The sequence below is a fragment of the Lemur catta genome, chromosome 19 (assembly GCF_020740605.2).
Source record: "Lemur catta isolate mLemCat1 chromosome 19, mLemCat1.pri, whole genome shotgun sequence".
In the NCBI taxonomy this organism is placed as follows: Eukaryota; Metazoa; Chordata; class Mammalia; order Primates; family Lemuridae; genus Lemur; species Lemur catta.
Genome location: NC_059146.1, coordinates 31,865,366 through 31,884,274, shown reverse-complemented (window position 1 = coordinate 31,884,274; position 18,909 = coordinate 31,865,366). Strand labels below are relative to the sequence as shown.

At 52.3% G+C, this 18,909-nt stretch overlaps 1 protein-coding gene across 1 annotated transcript; it reads left to right on the top strand.

Annotated features, from left to right (window-relative positions):
- The first annotated feature begins 11,277 nt into the window (after window positions 1–11,277).
- LRFN3 (leucine rich repeat and fibronectin type III domain containing 3) lies at window positions 11,278–18,717 on the top strand. The gene is made up of 3 exons (XM_045532267.1): window positions 11,278–12,396; window positions 13,849–15,278; window positions 18,089–18,717. The coding sequence occupies exons 2-3, from the start codon at window positions 13,864–13,866 to the stop codon at window positions 18,552–18,554; spliced, it is 1,881 nt and encodes a 626-aa protein (XP_045388223.1). The 5' UTR covers window positions 11,278–12,396; window positions 13,849–13,863; the 3' UTR covers window positions 18,555–18,717.
- Window positions 18,718–18,909: the final 192 nt, after the last annotated feature.

Genomic DNA, 18,909 nt, shown 5'->3' with positions numbered 1-18,909 from the left:
AAAAAAAAAAGAAAGAAAGAAAGTGGTCACAGCGTGGGAGAAGACCTTTGTGATACATAATACCATAATACAGGCAAGGGATTTGAGTCCTGCATATATAAAGCACTCTTTAAAAACAAATAGCGAACCCCAAAAGAAAAATGAGCAAACTCTCAAGCCGGCACTTTACAAAAGAGGAAATCCAAATGGCAACAAAGGTATGAAAAGGTGCCCAACCTCGGAGGGGAAATGCCAAAATCACTCCGTACCTACTTTCCCCTCCATCCCCTAGAAATGCCCAAATTTTCAAAATCTGCCAATGTCAGGTATGTGGAGCAACAGAAAATCTCACACACTGCTGAAGGAGAGGAAGTGGTTAAACCACTTTGGAAAACAGTTTGACATTGTCTTTCCCAGAGACCCAGTGACTCATTCAAGGGAAACAACCCAAATGCCCATCACAGGAGAACAGATACATACACTGAAGCTGGACCACACAATGGAATACAATGTAATCATGAGAATAAATACCCTAGATCTATTTGCCACAACAGGGATTTATCTCTCAAAGATAATGTTGGCTGAAAGAAGAAAGAAGACGTGTACAAAAAAGTACATACAATGTGGTTCTCATTTACATAAAGTTAAAAATAATCCGAATAGACAAGGGTGTTTAGAAAGCACGCATAGGTGGCAAAATGCAGCTGCCATTGGTCTTCACAGAAATTCCCGCCAAAGGGGTGGAACTTATTTCCCACTCTTGGAATCTGAACAGGTTGAGACCTGATTGAGCTAAAAGAACAAGCAGAGTGGCAGTTGCCGGCAACAGCTCCTTGACCAAACTCAGACATTATTAATGCCTAGGAGGTCCCTTCTTGTACAGTTATCACGGACTCAGCATGTTAATGAAAACTCCTGCAACAAACAGCTCATCTAACTTCATTGAAGCCAGTATTTGCCACATTTTGCTAAACAAGGAGCCCCTTTATCTTCAAATGCCTATTAACATCTCATGGGTCTTTGTGAAATGCTGGTAGGATGCGTGATTAATTCCAGTTGGGTTTTGGTCTGGGTTTTTTGGTTTTTGGTCGGTTGGGTTTTTTTTTTTATTGTTGTTGCTATTATTAAAAAATAGTGTCATAAAAATTCTTGTAGTAAAATCTTTTCCCACTTCCTGGATTATTTCCAGGAACTAAATTCTAAAAGTATAAATGGTAGATCAACAGAATTGCACATTTTCAGGCTTTGGACTCAGGCTGCCCAATCCTTCTTCAGAAGGGTCATTCCCATTTACACTCCAACCATGGTGACTGACCTATAAAATTGGAGGGAAAATAAAATGGTTGGTTTGAGCTACTTAATTTGGGGATAATTTGTTATGCAGCAATAGATAACTGAAACACTGAGATTGCAAACTCAACTCTAACTAACTGTACAGGGGCCAGACATGTCATGTAAACCAGTGAGCTGGTCCCAGTGTGGGATGACAGGTGTGGCAGGAGCCCTGGGGCACTGGGGAACCCATGCTGTGCTGCCCTCAGATCTAGCCCTCCCCTTCCTGCCTGCATCCCGGGCTGCAGTTGCCAGTGTCCCCCATCATATGGATTCAGCTGGGATGCAGCCAGTGGGAAGCACAGGCAGGAGACTGGGGGGCAGGAGCCAGAGGCCGGGAAATTCTTCTCCTCCAAGTTCATTCCCCTCTTTCTCCTCCACAGCTCCAGTCCTGCCAGCCACACAATTCCACTGTGTTTCCAGCTTCTACTAGGTGTCCCTATCTCTGGGCTCTGGTGACACCACCTCCTCCCTTTGTTCCTCCAGTCGACAGGGGCAGCAGCTTCCCTCTGCTAATTTCCAGTTGTTTCACTGGCTCCGTTTGGGCCCCTCAGCTCCTCCAACCCCTGCACACTCACCTCCAAGTACTAATGTCCCTCTGTTTTAATATGGGAGTGATTTCTGTGTTCTTGTCAGGACTTCACAGTGTTATAGTAAGTCTTTACAACAGGTACAGGGCTTCCAGCCCACTGGGCCCAAGTAGGAAAGTGGGCTCCATGTTGTCAGATATCCCAGGATGGCAGAAGCCAGAAATCAGGATTGTCATGGGAAATATTCCAATAGCCAATCACTGTGACTCTGACTTCCAGGGAGGTGGAGACAGCCAAAGAGACTAAAGAGGAGCAGCCAGGGCAGCTCCCACACCAGGACAGTGAATAGACCTTTGTTGAGTCCCTAGTATGTGCAGGCACTGTGTGAGGAGCTGGGGACACAGCAGTGAGCAAGAGAGCTGAGTCCTGGCCCTTGCATGCTCACGTCACAGTGGGGAAGATGGGCAAATGACAAGAATGACTACCATTAGGTGCGTACCATGCAGAGAATGAAAGGTGGGTGCTGCTGTGTGAACGTGGGTGCAGGGGATCAGGCTTTAGCTGGGGTAGCACAATGGCAGCTCCGAGACAGAGCCATGAAGGGAGCCAGCCCTGCAAAGACCTAGAAGAGCCATATTCCTGGAAGAGGGAATGGCCATCACTAAGGCCTTGAGGCAGAGGCAGGCACGCAGAGAAGGCTGGCATGGCTGGGACAGAAAGAGCAAAGAGGAGCATGAGGGGATGATGGGAGGATGGAAGGGCTGCAGTGGCCACAGGATGGTGGCCATGGGGACCATCAGCAGGGGTCTGGATTTTACAAGCAATGAGAAGCCATTGAGAGGTTTTATGCAGTGAAGTAATGTGATATGATTAATGTTTTTGAAAGATCCCTTTAACTGTGGTGTGAGGACTACAAGTAGGGAACAAGATTAGAGGCAGGGAAAGCAATTTGTAAGCTACTGTGGTGGCCCAGGTGGGAGCAAACGGTGCTTGGACCAGGGTGTTCACAGTGAAGCGGTGAGAAGTGGGTGGGTTTGGGATAGCACTGAGTCACAGAAACCACCAGGGCAGCTTTAAGACAGGAATAGCCTGGAGGGCTTGTTAAAATGCAGACTGCTGGGTCCCCTCCCTAGAGATTCTGGTTCAGTAGGTCTAGGGCAACGGAGAATTTGCATTTCTAGCACATTGTCATGTGATGCTGATGCTGCTGGCAGGAATCACACCTTGGAAACCACTGGTCTAGAATAACACTTTCTAATAGAAATACAAGGAAAGCCACAGCTGCGATTTTAAAGTTTCTAATAGCTACATTAACAAGTAAAAAGAGACAAGTAACAGTAATTTAATAAAATATCTCACTCATATTTATTTGATAATTAATAAATAGCTAATATTTATTATTAGCATATCTAAAATAGCATCATCTCAACATGTTATCGATCTTTTATAAATGATTAATGAGATCTTTTACATTCTTTTTATCATACTAAGTCTTTGAAATCCCAGTGTGAATTTTATACTTACAGCACATCTCAATTAGGACTAATCAAGTCTTCAATAGCCACCTGAGTGGCTGGCTAGTGGCTACCACACTGGACAGCATAGGACAGGCTGGAATGTCAGCTACTGTTGCAGGAACAGTGAGTTGAGGGTGGAAACTTGCCTCTTGAATTTAGCAACAAGGATGAGCTTTAGCAACAAAAAGTTTCATTTATATGAAGCAGAGAGAGAGGAATGGAGAGGGGGTATGTAAACACTTCCCAAAATTCTGCTGTGGTTTTATTATATAATGAGCAGGCTGACAAAACTCAAAACCAACATTGGATATTAACATCACAAAAAAAGACAACCAGGTATCACGGTCCTCCTGAGGAAGAATTCAGCACCACTCTTGAAATATACTTACCTCCAAATGGAACCTGAATCTGACCCAGCCTTTAAGTTTGCAAGACACACAAGGGACAGAAGACCATATTAAAGGACACCAGGAGGTGCAACCAGCCAAATCAGACCGTGAGAATGAGGGAGGGGGAAGTAACAGGTGCAGTGCATGGACCCTGTTTAGATTCTAATTTGAACAAGCCAAAAGTTATAAGACATTTGTAAGACAATTAGGAAAAATTGGAGACAGGTCGGATATTATTAATAGATACTATTAAGGAATTATTGCTAATATTTTAGGTGTGATAAAGATGTTAGCTATGTATTTTTAAGAACCTGATATTTTAGAAATACGTATTTATGGATGAAAAAATCATATGATATCTGGAATTTGCTTTAAACTAATTCGAGGGGAGGTGGAATATAAAACAAGATTGGCCATATGTTGATAATTGTTGAAGCTGGGTGATGGGTACTTGGAGGATCATTATTCTATTTTTGTGTGTGATTGAACATTACCATAAAAGGGGGGTTTTTGAGGGGGCCGGGTGGCTGTGAAGAAAAGGAAAGAAAAGATAGGAAAAAGGATCTGCTTTTTCTTTAAAGACCGGGGCGCCACGAACAGGCTGGACAGCTGACAAGGACGGCTGAGATGCAACAGAGCGAGAAGGCGGCTGGGCAGAATCCAGGACATATGCAGGCGAGGAGGGTGTGGGTCTCGCGCTTGCTCGAATAAGGGACCACGACGCCGCCCCTGGCTGCCTTTTCTTCAGCGCTGGCGGGCGCAGCTCCCAGATCGCGACGTTCGCCGTTACCCACCCGCTAAGGTCCAGCGGCTCAGCAGGCCTTCTGCGCCTGCGCAGCACCGCCCATCTACGGGCGCGGAGCCCAGTCCCTATACCCCATAATCCCCTGCGCTGCTCTGGAGGCGTGCTCTGAGCGGGCGAGGTCTCAGCCTCCAGACTTGAGCAAGGTGAGGCAGAGGGTGTCGCTTGGCCTTCTGGGAAATGTAGTTCACGTTCCAGGCAGAAACCACTACTTAACCAGACCGTGAGACTACGCGCCCCACAATGCATAGCGCGCAGCGCTTGAACGATGGGTTGCTGCCCCCACGTGGCGGCTGAGAGGCTATTCCCCAGTCTGGGAACGGTGCCGAGAGGGTTGGGGCGGAGGCGGTGTCGGGGACACGGAGGATCGCCCTGGGAACCTGTGGAAAGACTTTCAAGAGGGAAAGGCCCCGGGACCTGGGCCAAGAAAGGGTGGTAGTAATGAAGAAATTGGAGGTAGGGCCCGCTATGAGGATTAAATGAAATCAGGGCAGTAACTGTTGGCTGCATATTATGGTTATTATTACACCCGGTACTTACAGAGTAAGCACTTTTCATATGTCAAGCACTGCTCCCAGCGCTTTCCATGTATTAGCTTATTTAATCCTCCCAACAACCATGCGAGGTATTATCAGCCCCCCCTTTACAGGAATGAAGCTGAGACCAGAGAAATGAATAACTTGCTCGAAGTCATTCAGCTGGTCAGTGACTGGTCAGCAAACCAGGCTGTTGGGCTTCAAAGTCTGTGCTCCTCTTCGCTATGAATATCTTACCACTCTCATATCGCCCCTATTAAATTATGCTAAAATTGTAGTTAGCACATGAATCAACTCAAGGTGGCCATTAAGTATGTGAATTTCTTTGAGTTGGAGATTATCTGTGCTTATTCCTGCCCAAATTTGTGATTTGGCCCTGCTCTGGGACGAAGTTTACAATCAACATAGATTTATAATAAGCATATGAGTTAGCACAGGTTTCAGTTCACAAGGATCATATTTCTGATTAACACTTGAATCAGCACTGGTTTGTGTTAGGAGCTGGAGTCATTAGGTTTCTGATTTGCACAGGGATTATGTTCTTGCCTAGAAAGGTCTATTCCTTTTTGGTCCAGGTAACCGCCTCCTCAAATGTTGCTCCCATCCCTTCCCTGAAGCTCACCACCACCATCACCAACAGGCAGGCTTGGTGATTTTCTTGCCCCTCCTGTCTCCCTCATCTTATTCTTAATGTAATGTCATGGTGACAATCCCCCTGTTCACAAATTATCTGTTGTCTTTCTGCCTTATAAGAAGAAACAATTCCAAAACACGGATTGTGTCTGATTCATGGGCATGTTCCCAGCATCAGACCTGGCACACAGTGATGGCTCGATAAATGTTGGGAGAAAGAGTGTCGGACACTCACTATCATCCTCTGTGCTGACTTAAAGACTTAGCAAATCAAACCAGGTTCACCTTGCCTTCAAAGGGATCAAATTTGTGGTTACTCACTCCAAAGGCAGCAGACCAGAATAGGTGGGTGGATGGTCAGGATGGGACTGGGGACTTCTCCGTGGAGCAGGATTTGGTGTAGTGGGTGAGAGGAGCACCCCCGCCTCTTTCTGCTGCCTCCCCCTGAGGTTATGGATTGATGGTGGTTAATGCTGGGAATGCTGAGGCCATAATAATTCATACTCCTTTTGCACAGCTGTAGCTGGGAAGGAGCTGTCCAGCCTGGGAATATGTATTATTAGGCTCCCTTGTATCCATTGTGTAAACTAAAAATAAAAGTTCTAAGCCTCCCACCAACTGAACAGACCCCCTTTTGGCCAAAAGGACCCTGAGTTCTCAGGCACACCTCATTATACCCTCTCCCTTTTGGAATTTAGACATAATAATTGACCAGCATTGATGCTAAAATAGAGATCATAAAACTAACAAAGACAAAACATACTTTGTGACAATAAGATACCAAATTATAAACAAGACCTAAGGCCATGCCAGGCAAGGGTTAAGTCATGCCTTTCAATCCATAGAATCTAGTTGTACAGGTCTTTTTCTTTTTCTTTCTTTCTTTTTTTTTTTTTTTTTTTGCTGCCAGGGTATCACATGACAGATAAATTATCTTAATTTAGGCATTCCTTCTTGCTGACTACAAATTTTTAGACAAAGCATAACTCTCTCAACAAATTGCCAATTAAAGAATCTCTAAATCCACCTATGACTTCTAAGCCCCCGCTTCAAGATATCCCACCTTTTGGGGCTGAACCACTGTATACCTTCCATGTACTGATTTATGATTTTACCTGCAATTCCTTTCTCCCTAAAATGTGTAAAACCAGACTCTAATCTGACCACCCAGGGACCCCTTACTCAAGGCTTCTTGGGTTTATGTATCCCCCAGCCAAAGTCACTCATATTGGCTCAGAATAAACCTCTTTAAATTAGTTTACAAAGTTTAGTTTATTTGGTTAACAAGGGGAATCATGTGACTAGTTCTTTTCAATAAAATATGGGCAGGAGGGAAGTTTGTAGGTCACTTCTGTGCCAGGCTTTTAAAGAAGCTGGTGAACCTTCTCCATTCTGTCTCCTCTCATTTGCTAAATGGGTGCAGATAATTCTAAGCCCCAGGAAATAATGGAGTCACAAGATTAACAAGTCTGGTGTGTGAATCGCCAGATGGAGGACAGCTGTCAACCAACCAGGATACCTATGAACAAGAAATAAAATATTGTACGAAGTCACTGGCATCCAGGAGGTTGTTTGTTACAGCAGCTGGTGTTACAGTAACTAATACACTCATCCTTCCTCTCTGGGTCCCTGATGTCAGCATAGCTTGAGCACCAGTCATTCTGGAAAATGAGCCTCTAATCCCCAATTCTGGTGTTCAGGCTTTCACGTAGCAGGTCTATATAGTGGCCCAAAGTCTCTGCTAGTTAGAAGTTACCAATATGTTTCCCTTCGTTCTTGGCACAAATGTAAACTTTTCTCCATGTTCTTGTGAAAGTTTTTGTCCATGCTGACAGCCAGGAGTCATTAAAGCAGACCAGAAATCTGTGCTTAAGTCTTCCAGGATTGTCAAACAGAACCTCATCCATAGGGTCTTTGTGGTTGCCCTGCAGAAATTGATGCTTTCCTGGGACCCATTAGCCTGATTTAGGGTGGTTATTGTGGGGTGTTGGGAAGGGATGTGCTCATCTCCTGCCCCTCTCTTTTGGCCCTACCATGTGGAGATGCACCTTCAGGCCTGATCTTTAAAGTGAGTCCCTAGTCCTCAATACCAATTCGTGTGCTGATTACAAAGCCGAACTAATTCCAGTGAGCCCCACGGGCTGGACTTGGGTTGGCAGGTGCTAGTTGAGGAACAGGAAGATACCACCTCCATCCCTTTTGCTCTGACACCCCCCCTGACTTAAATAGTGCCCACGTCCCTTTATAAAGTGACCCTTTCTTGGCAGACTGGCTGACTTCATTAATTTAAGTGTGCATGTATGTGCATGATGTGCGTGTGTGTGTGTGTACCCATCCCTTGTGGGTGTTTGATCTGTTTCTTGTGTGTATATGTAGGTGTGTGGCTTGCACATGTGTGCAAGAGATACTCTGTGTGCAGTGTTGTTGCTACACACATGACCTCTCATATGCCTGGTTGGAGGCTATGTGTGTGTTTTGGAGGTGTGTCTCTAAGTGTGTGCCTGTATTTGAACATGAGTCCAGGTGTATGTGTGTTCCGTGTGCCTGCATGTGTATATTCTAGGGAGCCTCAGAGCACATGATGTGCATGTGTGAGTATAGGTGTGTCCCCGCGTGTGTCTGTTTAGGTATAGTCTGTGAGCATCGGATTGTGTGTGGACACAAGCAGTTCCCTTCCCCTCGAGGCCTCCTTAGTGCTTGGGCAGCTTAACCTCATTCTCTCTGCTGTGGCTGTTTCTGTTCCTTTGTCCCTTTCTCCAGATGCTGCAATTAAGCAAATGCAGCAATTAAGCAGAGTCCCCCAAACAACCATCGCAGCAGGACCCCCTTCCAGGAGCTAATGAGGGCTGCGGCATATGTAGACACACACACGGTGCCAGCCAGGCACCTCGGGACCCCCAGCTGCACAGCTATGGCACGAAGTCACAGGCAAGTGCACACAAACAGCCCACCTTCCTCCCTGTACTGCTCCTTCAAGTCTTAGCATAGCACTCCCCTGTCCCAAGAAGCCCCCCAGGCTCAGGGTGGGGGCAGGGATGGCGCTCTGCCTATGGGGCCCCGAACCCCTCTGCTTCCCCCCATCAGAGCCTTGACCACCCTGGCCTGTGCTTTGTCACGGCAGCCCTCAGTATTTCACCCTGCGCTTCCCCTGTCACAACCCTGGGCTTCCTTCATGACCGTCCGATCTTTCTAGCCTGAGTTTCTCCCCTCCCAGCCCTGACCACACTGGGATGTTGAAGATGTGACTTTCTCCCTTTTGAAATGTGAGTTCATTAAAAGCAGGACCTGGGCTCTCTCGGTCACCGGTCACCGCTTTTACTGTACTGTCATCTAGCACACAGCATGCCCAGAAACCCGCAGTAAATATTGAACTAATGATAGCATCTTTGCCTCTGTCTCTCTGTTTCTAAACCCCTCTTCATGTCTCTAAATATGTTGGTATCTTTGGCACACATTTGGGGTACTACATCCCCTCAACTCAGCAGGTTTTAGCACAGCTGTGGTGGACAGTTCCACAGACATTGCGGATGTTCCTGGTTTAGCCCAGTGGTTCTCAAAAGTGTGATCCCTGAGCCAGCAGCATTGGCATCACCTGGGAACTTGCCCCCTGGTGATCCTGACAGGCTACTCTGTGAGGACCACCCGTCCCGCTCCTGCAAGGCGTCCCTGTCACTTTCCTTTCTCAGCTGTCACATAGCTCTCAGTACTACTCCTTCCCCCCAGGGACAACCATCACCCCAACAGGTTAAGAATTGGCAGATGAATGCCCCAGCCTCTCTGAACTTTGCTGTGGGAGCAGGGAGACAATTCTGATGTGTTCTACAGGGTTCCCTAAAGTTCTCCAGCAGAACTGAGCCCAGTGGCCCAGTGATGTACCCTGGTCCTCATCAATGCGTCCTCTATCACCTTGCTCTCCCCCGCCTCACTCTTCCCTCTCTCCTGCCCCTCTGTCTTGGCTTCACCCCCCAAATCCACCAGTTCCACTGAATTCTAATCCCAGTCCTGCTCTTAGGATCACCACCGCGTCTTTCCCTCTGTCTCCCCTACCTCCATCGCCTCTGGAGCATTGCTGAAGGTTCTGCATCCTTTTACTGAGTGTCTGAGTGACCACTATCTGCCACGCTGGGCCGGGAGCACTGATGAACTTTGCTAATGATCTGGAAAGGCAGGCCGTAGGGCTGAGTTAATTTTAGCTGCAATTTTTCAATACACATAAGTGGAAGGAGCCAAAAGTCTACTCTGAAAGCTTCAGCAGAGCTGGAGATGTCAGAGTGGATGTGTATCCACACCCCTGCCCTGGAAGGTCACTTTACTCCTCCACTCAGATAGGGGCTCCTGGGAGTGGTTTCCAGGTTCCCAGGAGTAGGGCCATGTCCCCCTCAGACCACCCAGGCCATGGAGCAGGGCTCCTGAAAGAGCAGTTCTCCCCACTTTGCTATAACCAAGTTCCCAGGCCAGGCTTGTAGACTGTCACCCATACCCCTCTTCCTGTGACACCATCTGCCAGGAAAGTGTGGGACCCCCTCCCCCTAACCTTCCCTCCTCTGTTCTCTCACAAGCATCAAGACAGGCAGACACCATTCCTGGTGAGTCATGCGTTGATATAATTCTATTCAGGGTCTTCCGTGGGTCTTCTGTGAGTGAGGAGGAGGGAAAGAGAGTGGACACACTTCTCTGGGTCAACCTGGCCAACCCCCTGCCTCTGTTCTTTTCCTATCTTCTCCCTCCTCCCTGGGATATTTGGTCAGTGTGCCTTAAGATCTATACCTAATCCAGGAGGGCACAGGGCTTGCAGTCGCCCTTGCAGCCAGCGAAAGGAGCCTTGGGAAGGAGCCCCTCTGGCCTGTTGCTGGGCAGGGCCCAGGTAGGGACACTTCACCTGTGGAAAGGACATCCCAGGGAGGTGGTGCTGAGATGGAGGGGCAGAAGGAGACTGGTTTGGGGGGCCGGTGGCTCTGGGCTAGAGGGCTACATTCAAGGATATGAATGAGCACCCGACACACAGGCACACAGAGCCACCCCCACAGCTCAGGGGCTGCATGTCACGGCCTCTGTGTGTGGGTGTGCACGCGTGTCTCTACTGCTGGCTCTCTCTGGTTCTTTCCCTGACTTGTCCTTGTCTCTTGTCTCTCTATCTCTCTCTGAGTCTCTCACTGTCTCTGCGTCTTTCCGTCTCTCCTTGAATATGTGTGTGGGTTTCTATCTCTGTCTCCGCCTCTCTCATTCTACTCCTCTCTGTCCCTCAGTCTAAGTCCGCCCATCTTTTTGTCTCTGTCTCTTTCTCTGTGTCTCTGCCTTCGTCTCTGTGTGTCTCTGTCTCAATCTCTCTGTATCCAGAGATTCTCATTCCCAGCATCGCCAGGGCGACTCCATGAGAGGTGGGGCCAGGGCGCGCCTTTGAGAGACAGGGGCTGCCTACGCCTTTAAGCGCGGGGGCGCGCGGGGCCTGCGCCTTTAAGCGCGGGCGCGCGCGCGGTCCCGGGTTCCCGGCGAGGAGGCCGCGGGAGCGCCCGGACCCGGCCCGCCTGCCCGGCCCCCGCCCGGCCCCCGCCCCGGCCCCGGCGGGGGAGGGGTCTCTGAGCGCGGCCCCTCCCCCTTGCGCCCCCGCCTGCGCTGCGGTGCCCCCATTCCGCGTGTCTCTGCCTGTCTGTCCGTCTGCGCCCAGGCCTCGCCCCACCCGGCCCGGGGGCTGCCCGGCCGCCCCTCTACCCACCGCAGCCGACCCCCTCCTTCCCGGCCAGCCCCCGCCGCAGCCCAGGAAACCAGCCGGGACGCCGCCGCCCCAGACCCAGGGCCCTCGCCTGGACCTCGGGGGGCCTGCACTCCAAGATTGAATCAAGAGATCCGGAAACCCCGAGCCTGGGACTCTCATCTGGGGCCAGCACCCCGAGATCCAGCCGTGGAACCCCAAGACCTGGAGCTCGAACCCCAATATCTGGGGCTGGAATGCCAACATCGGTTGCTGGGACCCCAAGATTTTGAGACCAAACCCCATAATTTGGAACATAGACACCAGGATTTAGAGTGGAACCCCAAATTTTGGCATCTAAGACCCCAAATCTGGAGCTGAACTCTGAATTCTGTGCCTGGGACCTTGAAATCTGGGACTGGATTCCCAAATCAATACCCTGCAACCCACCATTTGGGACCTGAACTCTGGAATTCAGGCCTCAGTTTCCAAGATCTGAACCAGGGGATTCCAAGGGGCCTGAACCTGTTTGGGCCTGAAGTCCTTGCTGCAGACCTGAATGCTGAAATCTGGGGCTAGAGACCTCCAAATCTTGACTCAGCACCCCAGTATCTGAATGCAGAACCACCAGTGTCGGATCCCAGGACCGGGCTTGGAACTCACACCCTAAACTCCCCCATTTGGCTGTTTAGCAGCCCACAGCTGTTTGGAATCCCAAGACCGTGGGATACCCTGTCCCTGAACTACCCAAACTGGGGCCAGGGTCTCTAAAACTGGACCCTAGAGGCCCAATATTTTGGGGTCTGAGACCTCAAGTATTAAGGTCTGGACACTCCATTACCACAGATGTGAGCACAGACACGGCAGACAGTCCCTGTACAGAAGTCTTGGGGACAGGGAAGGCATGACCAGACGCCTCCTCCAGAGCTCTGACCTCTGACCCCCTTGGAGCCTGAGGACCCTGCTCCCGGGGGTGGTTTCCAGCTCAGGTAAGTCAACTGAGAGACCTCATGGTCGGGAGGGAGTTTGGAGGAGCTCTGTGGCTGGGGGTGGAGGTAGGTGACAGCCAGGTCCCTTTGGCACTCTTGGGGTTTCCCCAGGAAAAAGACATTCCCCGTGGGTCTGTGCAAACACTGTCTGAACATTGGCCAGCCCTGCCCCTCTCTGACCTCCCCATCCCCAGGTGATGGCATCCCCAGGTCTCTGACCCCCACCCTTCCAGCTTCTCACTGTCTGTCCTGTCTGACCATCTCTGCTGCCTCTCTCGTCCACGCGGCTCCCCCTGGTCTCCTCCCTCTCCCTCTCCCTCAGTGACCATCTCTGCTCCCCTCTCCTCTCTCTGATCATCTCTGAAACCCCCGTCCACAGCTCCTCTCTCCAGCACCTCTGTCTGCTGCTTCTCTCAGTGACCATCACGTCTCTGTCCACAGCGCTGTCTCTAATCATCTTGCACCGGCTCTCTTGCCCTTTGTCCACCCTGACTCTAAGCCTTGGTCTGTGACCGTCTCCAACCATCTTTGACATCTGTCTACCACTCTTCTCTCCAGCCGCCTCTGTGCATCTCTGCTCTCTGCCGCCTGTGTCCACCTTGCCCTGTCTCCGACCATCCTTCACCCTCTCTCTTGCCTCCTCCCACCCCTGACCCTAACTCCCAGGCTACAGCATCAGACTGTCTCTGGCCTTTTCTGGCCACGTCTTCTCCCTCTCTCTCTCTCTCTCTCTCTCTCTCTCTCTCTCTCTCTCTCTCTCTCTCTCTCTCTCTCGTAGTTGCTCTCTGATCATTTCTGTCCTCTCTGGCTGCCTTCCCTCTCTCTGATGACCTCTCCCCACACCCATACTCCTGATCAGCCGTCCTGGTCTCCGTCTGACTCTGCACGCCTGTCCTTCCTCCTCTCGCTCACCTCCTTGCTGCCTTTGGACCATTGCTGACCACTTCTCACTCTGACCACCTTCAACCGTCTCTCCTGGACCTGAGCACCCCCGAGCCCCTCCCTCTCTTTGTCCACCTCTCCTCTTCGTGACCACCTCTGACCACCTCTCCTCTCTGCTCGTGTCTGACCACTTCTCATCACCCCTGTCCCCTGCCCACCTCTTCTCTGACCCTGTCTTTCTGACATGTCTAATGACCTCTGGCTTACCTGCTGCCCACCCTGGCCAACTCTCCTCTTCTCTGACATCTTGGACCCTTTCTAACCACCTCCCTTCCCGCTGACCACCTCTGTTTGTTCTGCCCTCTGCCCCGCCGTGACACATCTCTGAGTCTTGGACCATCTCCTCTGGCTTCTGACCATGTCTGACCACTCCTCTCTCTGACCACCTCCAACCGGCTCATTTGCTTTCAGCCCACGGTGACCCTCTCTCCTGGTCTCAGACCACCGGGACGCCCCGTGGGGCCCCTCTTCTGGCCTCAGCCTCCCTAATGCCTCCCCTCTTCCCCGCAGGCCGCCCCGCCCGCGATGGCCGTCCTCCCGTTGCTCCTTTGCCTGCTGCCGCTGGCCCCTGCCTCGTCTCCACCCCAGCCAGCCACACCCAGCCCGTGTCCCCGCCGCTGCCGCTGCCAGACGCAGTCACTGCCCCTAAGCGTGTTGTGCCCAGGGGCAGGCCTCCTGTTTGTGCCACCCTCGCTGGACCGCCGGGCAGCCGAGCTGAGGCTGGCAGACAACTTCATCGCAGCCGTGCGCCGCCGAGACCTGGCCAACATGACGGGCCTGCTGCATCTGAGCTTGTCGCGCAACACCATCCGCCACGTGGCCGCCGGCGCCTTTGCTGACCTACGTGCCCTGCGCGCCCTGCACCTAGATGGCAATCGGCTGACCTCGCTGGGCGAGGGTCAGCTGCGTGGCCTGGTCAACTTGCGTCACCTCATCCTGAGCAACAACCAGCTGGCAGCCCTGGCAGCCGGTGCCCTGGACGACTGTGCCGAGACGCTCGAGGACCTCGACCTCTCCTACAACAACCTCGAGCAGCTGCCCTGGGAGGCTTTGGGCCGCCTGGGAAACGTCAACACGTTGGGCCTTGACCACAACTTGCTGGCGTCCGTGCCCGCTGGCGCCTTTTCCCGCCTGCACAAGCTGGCGCGGCTGGACATGACCTCCAACCGCCTGACCACCATCCCGCCCGACCCGCTCTTCTCCCGCCTGCCCCTGCTCGCCAGGCCGCGGGGCTCACCCGCCTCCGCCCTGGTGCTGGCCTTTGGCGGGAACCCTCTGCACTGCAACTGCGAGCTGGTGTGGCTGCGGCGCCTGGCACGGGAGGACGACCTCGAGGCCTGCGCCTCGCCGCCTGCTCTGGGCGGCCGCTACTTCTGGGCTGTGGGCGAGGAGGAGTTTGTGTGCGAGCCACCAGTGGTGACTCACCGCTCGCCGCCCCTGGCCGTGCCGGCAGGTCGGCCGGCTGCCCTGCGCTGCCGGGCGGTGGGGGACCCAGAGCCTCGTGTGCGCTGGGTGTCACCCCAAGGCCGGCTGCTGGGCAACTCGAGCCGCGCTCGCGCCTTCCCTAATGGGACCCTGGAGCTGCTGGTCACTGAGCCCGGCGATGGCGGCATTTTCACCTGCATTGCAGCCAATGCAGCTGGTGAGGCCACAGCTGCCGTGGAGCTGACCGTGGGCCCCCCACCGCCTCCCCAGCTAGCCAATAGCACCAGCTGTGACCCCCCGCGGGACGGGGATCCTGATGCCCTCACCCCGCCCTCGGCCGCATCTGCCTCTGCCAAAGCGGCTGACACCGGGCCCCCTACCGACCGTGGCGTCCAGGTGACTGAGCATGGGGCCACCGCTGCTCTCGTCCAGTGGCCAGATCAGCGGCCTATCCCAGGCATCCGCATGTACCAGATCCAGTACAACAGCTCAGCTGATGACATCCTCGTCTACAGGTGCAGGGTCCAGGCTGTGGAGTAGCTTGGGTGGGGGAGTGAGGGGGGCTGGCTCGGGGTACACCTACTAATACACCAGACTGAAGCACAGCTAAGAAATGCTATAAGGTTATAAATGAATCGTACAGCAAAGGTAAAAAACCAGGCAGCAAGGATAACAAGAATTAGACGGTAAGGGTAAAAGACATCTGACAGTAGTGGTGAAAATAAATCAGACAGTAGCCAGGCACAGTGGCTCATGCCTATAATTCTAGCACTGTCGGAGGCCAAGGCAGGAGGATCGCGTGAGCCCAGGTATTCGAAACCAGCCTGGACAACACAGTGAGATCCCGTCTGTACAAAAAAGTAAGAAAAATTAGCCAGGCATGGTGGCACATATAGTCCTAGCTACTCAGGAGGCTGAGGCAGGAGGATCCCTTGAGCCCAGGAATTTGAGGTTGCAGTGGGTACTCTAGTCTAGGTAACAAAGCAAAACCCTGTCTCAAAAAAAAAAAAAAAAGACAGCAAATGTTAAAATAAATCAGGCCACAGGGTTGAAAAATATCAAACAATAATGATAAATTCCCAAGCACGGTGGTTCACGCCTGTAATACCAGCACTTTGGGCGGCTGAGGCAGGAGGATTTCTGGAGACCAGGATTTCCAGACCAGCCTGGGCAACATAGCGAGACCCTATCTCTACCAAAAAATTTCTTAGTTACCTGGGTGTGGTGGAGCACACCTGTAGTCCCAGCTACTCGAGAGGCTGAGGCAGGAGGATCGTTTGAGCCCAGGAGTTTGAGATTGCAGTGAACTATGATCACACCACTGCATCCAGCCTGGGCAACAGAGCGAGATCCTGTCTCTAATGATGATGATGATAATGGTAATGATAAAAGAAATCAGGCTGCAAGCATCAATAGTAACAAACATAAAAAGGAAATCAGGCAGCAAGAGTACAAAGTAATCAGGCCAGAAGAGAAGTTAATGTGGGGAGGGAGGTAAAAACAAATTGAAGCAGTAAAAAGAGAAAAACCAGGTTTTCCAGATGACGGGACTAGATCCAAGCCAGGCTGCAGGGAGAAGAGGAGATCGAGCAGGAAGGCACAGGGATCCCAGGAAAAATGGAGTGAGGCTGCCCCGCCACAAAGGAAATCAGCCCAGAGATTAAAAGGAAAATTGTGGGGAGGAGGTGGAATAGAGAGACTGGCCTTCAGGTTTGTGCAGTGTGAACTGCTGCACATGTTTAGAGTTCTAATATGATGACATCTAAATTTTTGATTTTCTAAATCAAATTGAACCTTATTCCAGCTCCACTTGCCAGGTGAACAGGAATATCAGGTTTGCCAACACTTGGGGCTTCCTTTCTCTCTTCCATTGTTGCCAACACAAAACCTGGAGTTTACAGACTCCAAGAGATGGGCCACAGAGCACTTGGTACATCTGCTGTGACCACATGTGGTCAGCAGTCGTGATAACCAAAGTCACCAAAGTCCAAGCTTGCGTGGATGCCTGTGGATGACTCCTTGTCCTCACTGCCATGCTGGGCACAGTCCCAAGGCCTGGGAGTCTCAAGGACTGGAGTCTGTACCTTGGGAACCTCGTACCTGGATCCCCTTTCCCTCCCCTGGGGTCCACACCTCCAGAGATGGCCACTTCACTTTCTTTTCAATCCTGGAAACCCAGTGAGCTCATTCCACTCCTTTTCTCAGAACATTATTACTCAGTAGATTCCATGGAGGGCCGACCCCTGAAAATCACACAAATCATGGCCACCTTGCCTGGTGGGGGATGGGACGGACACTCTCCAAGAGAGTCACCCTCCCACAGGTGATCACGGAGCTCCCCGTACCTCTCCCATTAAAGCAGTTCAGGAATAAAACAGACTATACCACAAGGTAAATCTCCAACAGGGTGCCCCGCCACAAAAGGAAATAGAGTGGAATTGGGTGGGAAGGATAAAAGGACATGGGAAAGGAAAAGATAAATAGAAACCAGGCAACAGAGATAAAAGGGAACCAGCTGACCAAGCTGGAAAGAAATAAGGCAACAGGGAGGGAAAGAAGCAGTGGTGACGGAGGCACATTCATCTAATGAAAGGGGACTCGGATGACAGCCCCACTGGAAAGCAGGCTGTAGATAGAATATTAATAATAATGCAGGGGGGTCTGGGGGAACTTACCGACAGGTTAGAAGGAAATCAGGCAGCGTGGGGCCAGGGAAATCGGGGTGGTTAGATGAGAGAGGATTCTAGTTGTTCTCTAGAGGAAAAGCAGGCAGCTGGAGAAGGGAAATTTGGGGGAGGCTGGAGGGAAGTCGGGGACCAGAGGGAAGTTGGGTGAGGGAACGGAGGGAGATGGGGAGGGAAGATCAAGGGAAATTGGGTGGGGGCCGTAAGGCAAAGGGTTCAGGTTAGAGGGAAATCAGGCAGGGTTAGAGCAACACTGGGCAGTAGACTGGAGAGGGGACTGGTGGCAGGGCCACAGGGAACTTGGGTGGTGGGACCAGGGAGAAATCAGGCAGAGGGTTAGGGCAAGGTTGGGCAGGGCAGCTGGAGGGAAACTGGGGGGCCGCGCAAGAGGGGAGCCAGGCAGCTGGGTGTGGAATGAAATGGGACTGGGAGAGCTCAAGTGGGGGCTACGGAGAAAGTGGGCAGCGGACTAGAGAGAATCACGCTGGGGGGTTGGGGACAGGCTGTGGGGGAGCGAGGAGGGGCTGGAGTGAAACTGGCTAACAGACTGCAGGGATGTCAGCTGGGGCTGCAGGGGTGTCGGATAGCACGGGACAGGTGCTGGCAGCCAGAGACTGACCCCTGCCTGCCTGCCCCTCCAGGATGATCCCGGCGGACAGCCACTCTTTCCTGTTGACCGACCTGGCATCAGGCCGTACCTATGACCTGTGCGTGCTGGCTGTGTACGAGGATGGTGCCACGGGGCTGACAGCCACGCGACCCGTGGGCTGCGCCCACTTCTCCACGGAGCCGGCGCTGCGGCCGTGCGGAGCCCCGCATGCACCCTTCCTGGGAGGCACCATGATCATCGCGCTGGGTGGTGTCATCGTGGCCTCGGTGCTCATCTTCATCTTCGTGCTGCTTATGCGCTACAAGGTGCATGGCGGCCAGCCCCCCGGCAAGGCCAAGACACCCGCGCCCGTCAGCAGTGTTTGCTCCCAGACCAACGGCGCCCTGGGCCCCACGCTGGCTCCGCCGGCCCCTGAGCCCGCTGCACCCCGGGCCCACACCGTGGTCCAGCTGGACTGCGAGTCCTGGGGGCCCAGCCACGAACCTGTGGGACCCTAGCCAGGTGCCCCCCTCTAAGGCTCCTCCAGCCTCAGGAGCAGAAGGACCCGGACACCCCGAGGGACCTGGGCTCAGACTCACCAAATTGCTCACGGTTTTTAAAACTCTGATGGGAAGGGTGTCGGGGACACCAGGGCACAACAAGAAAGTCCTATTTTTCTAAGCTTGGGCCTGGACCCTTGCCCTTGTCTCTGTCTGTGGGTGTGGGGCATCGTGCATGGGGCTGGAGCTGGGGAAGCCTCCTCTGGGCAGAGACCCCCACTCCGTTTGGTCTGAGGTTCCCGAAGGAGGCTGAGGACGGCCATCCATTCAGTCAAAAGATATTCGTTGAGCACCCACTCTGGGCATGCCCTGT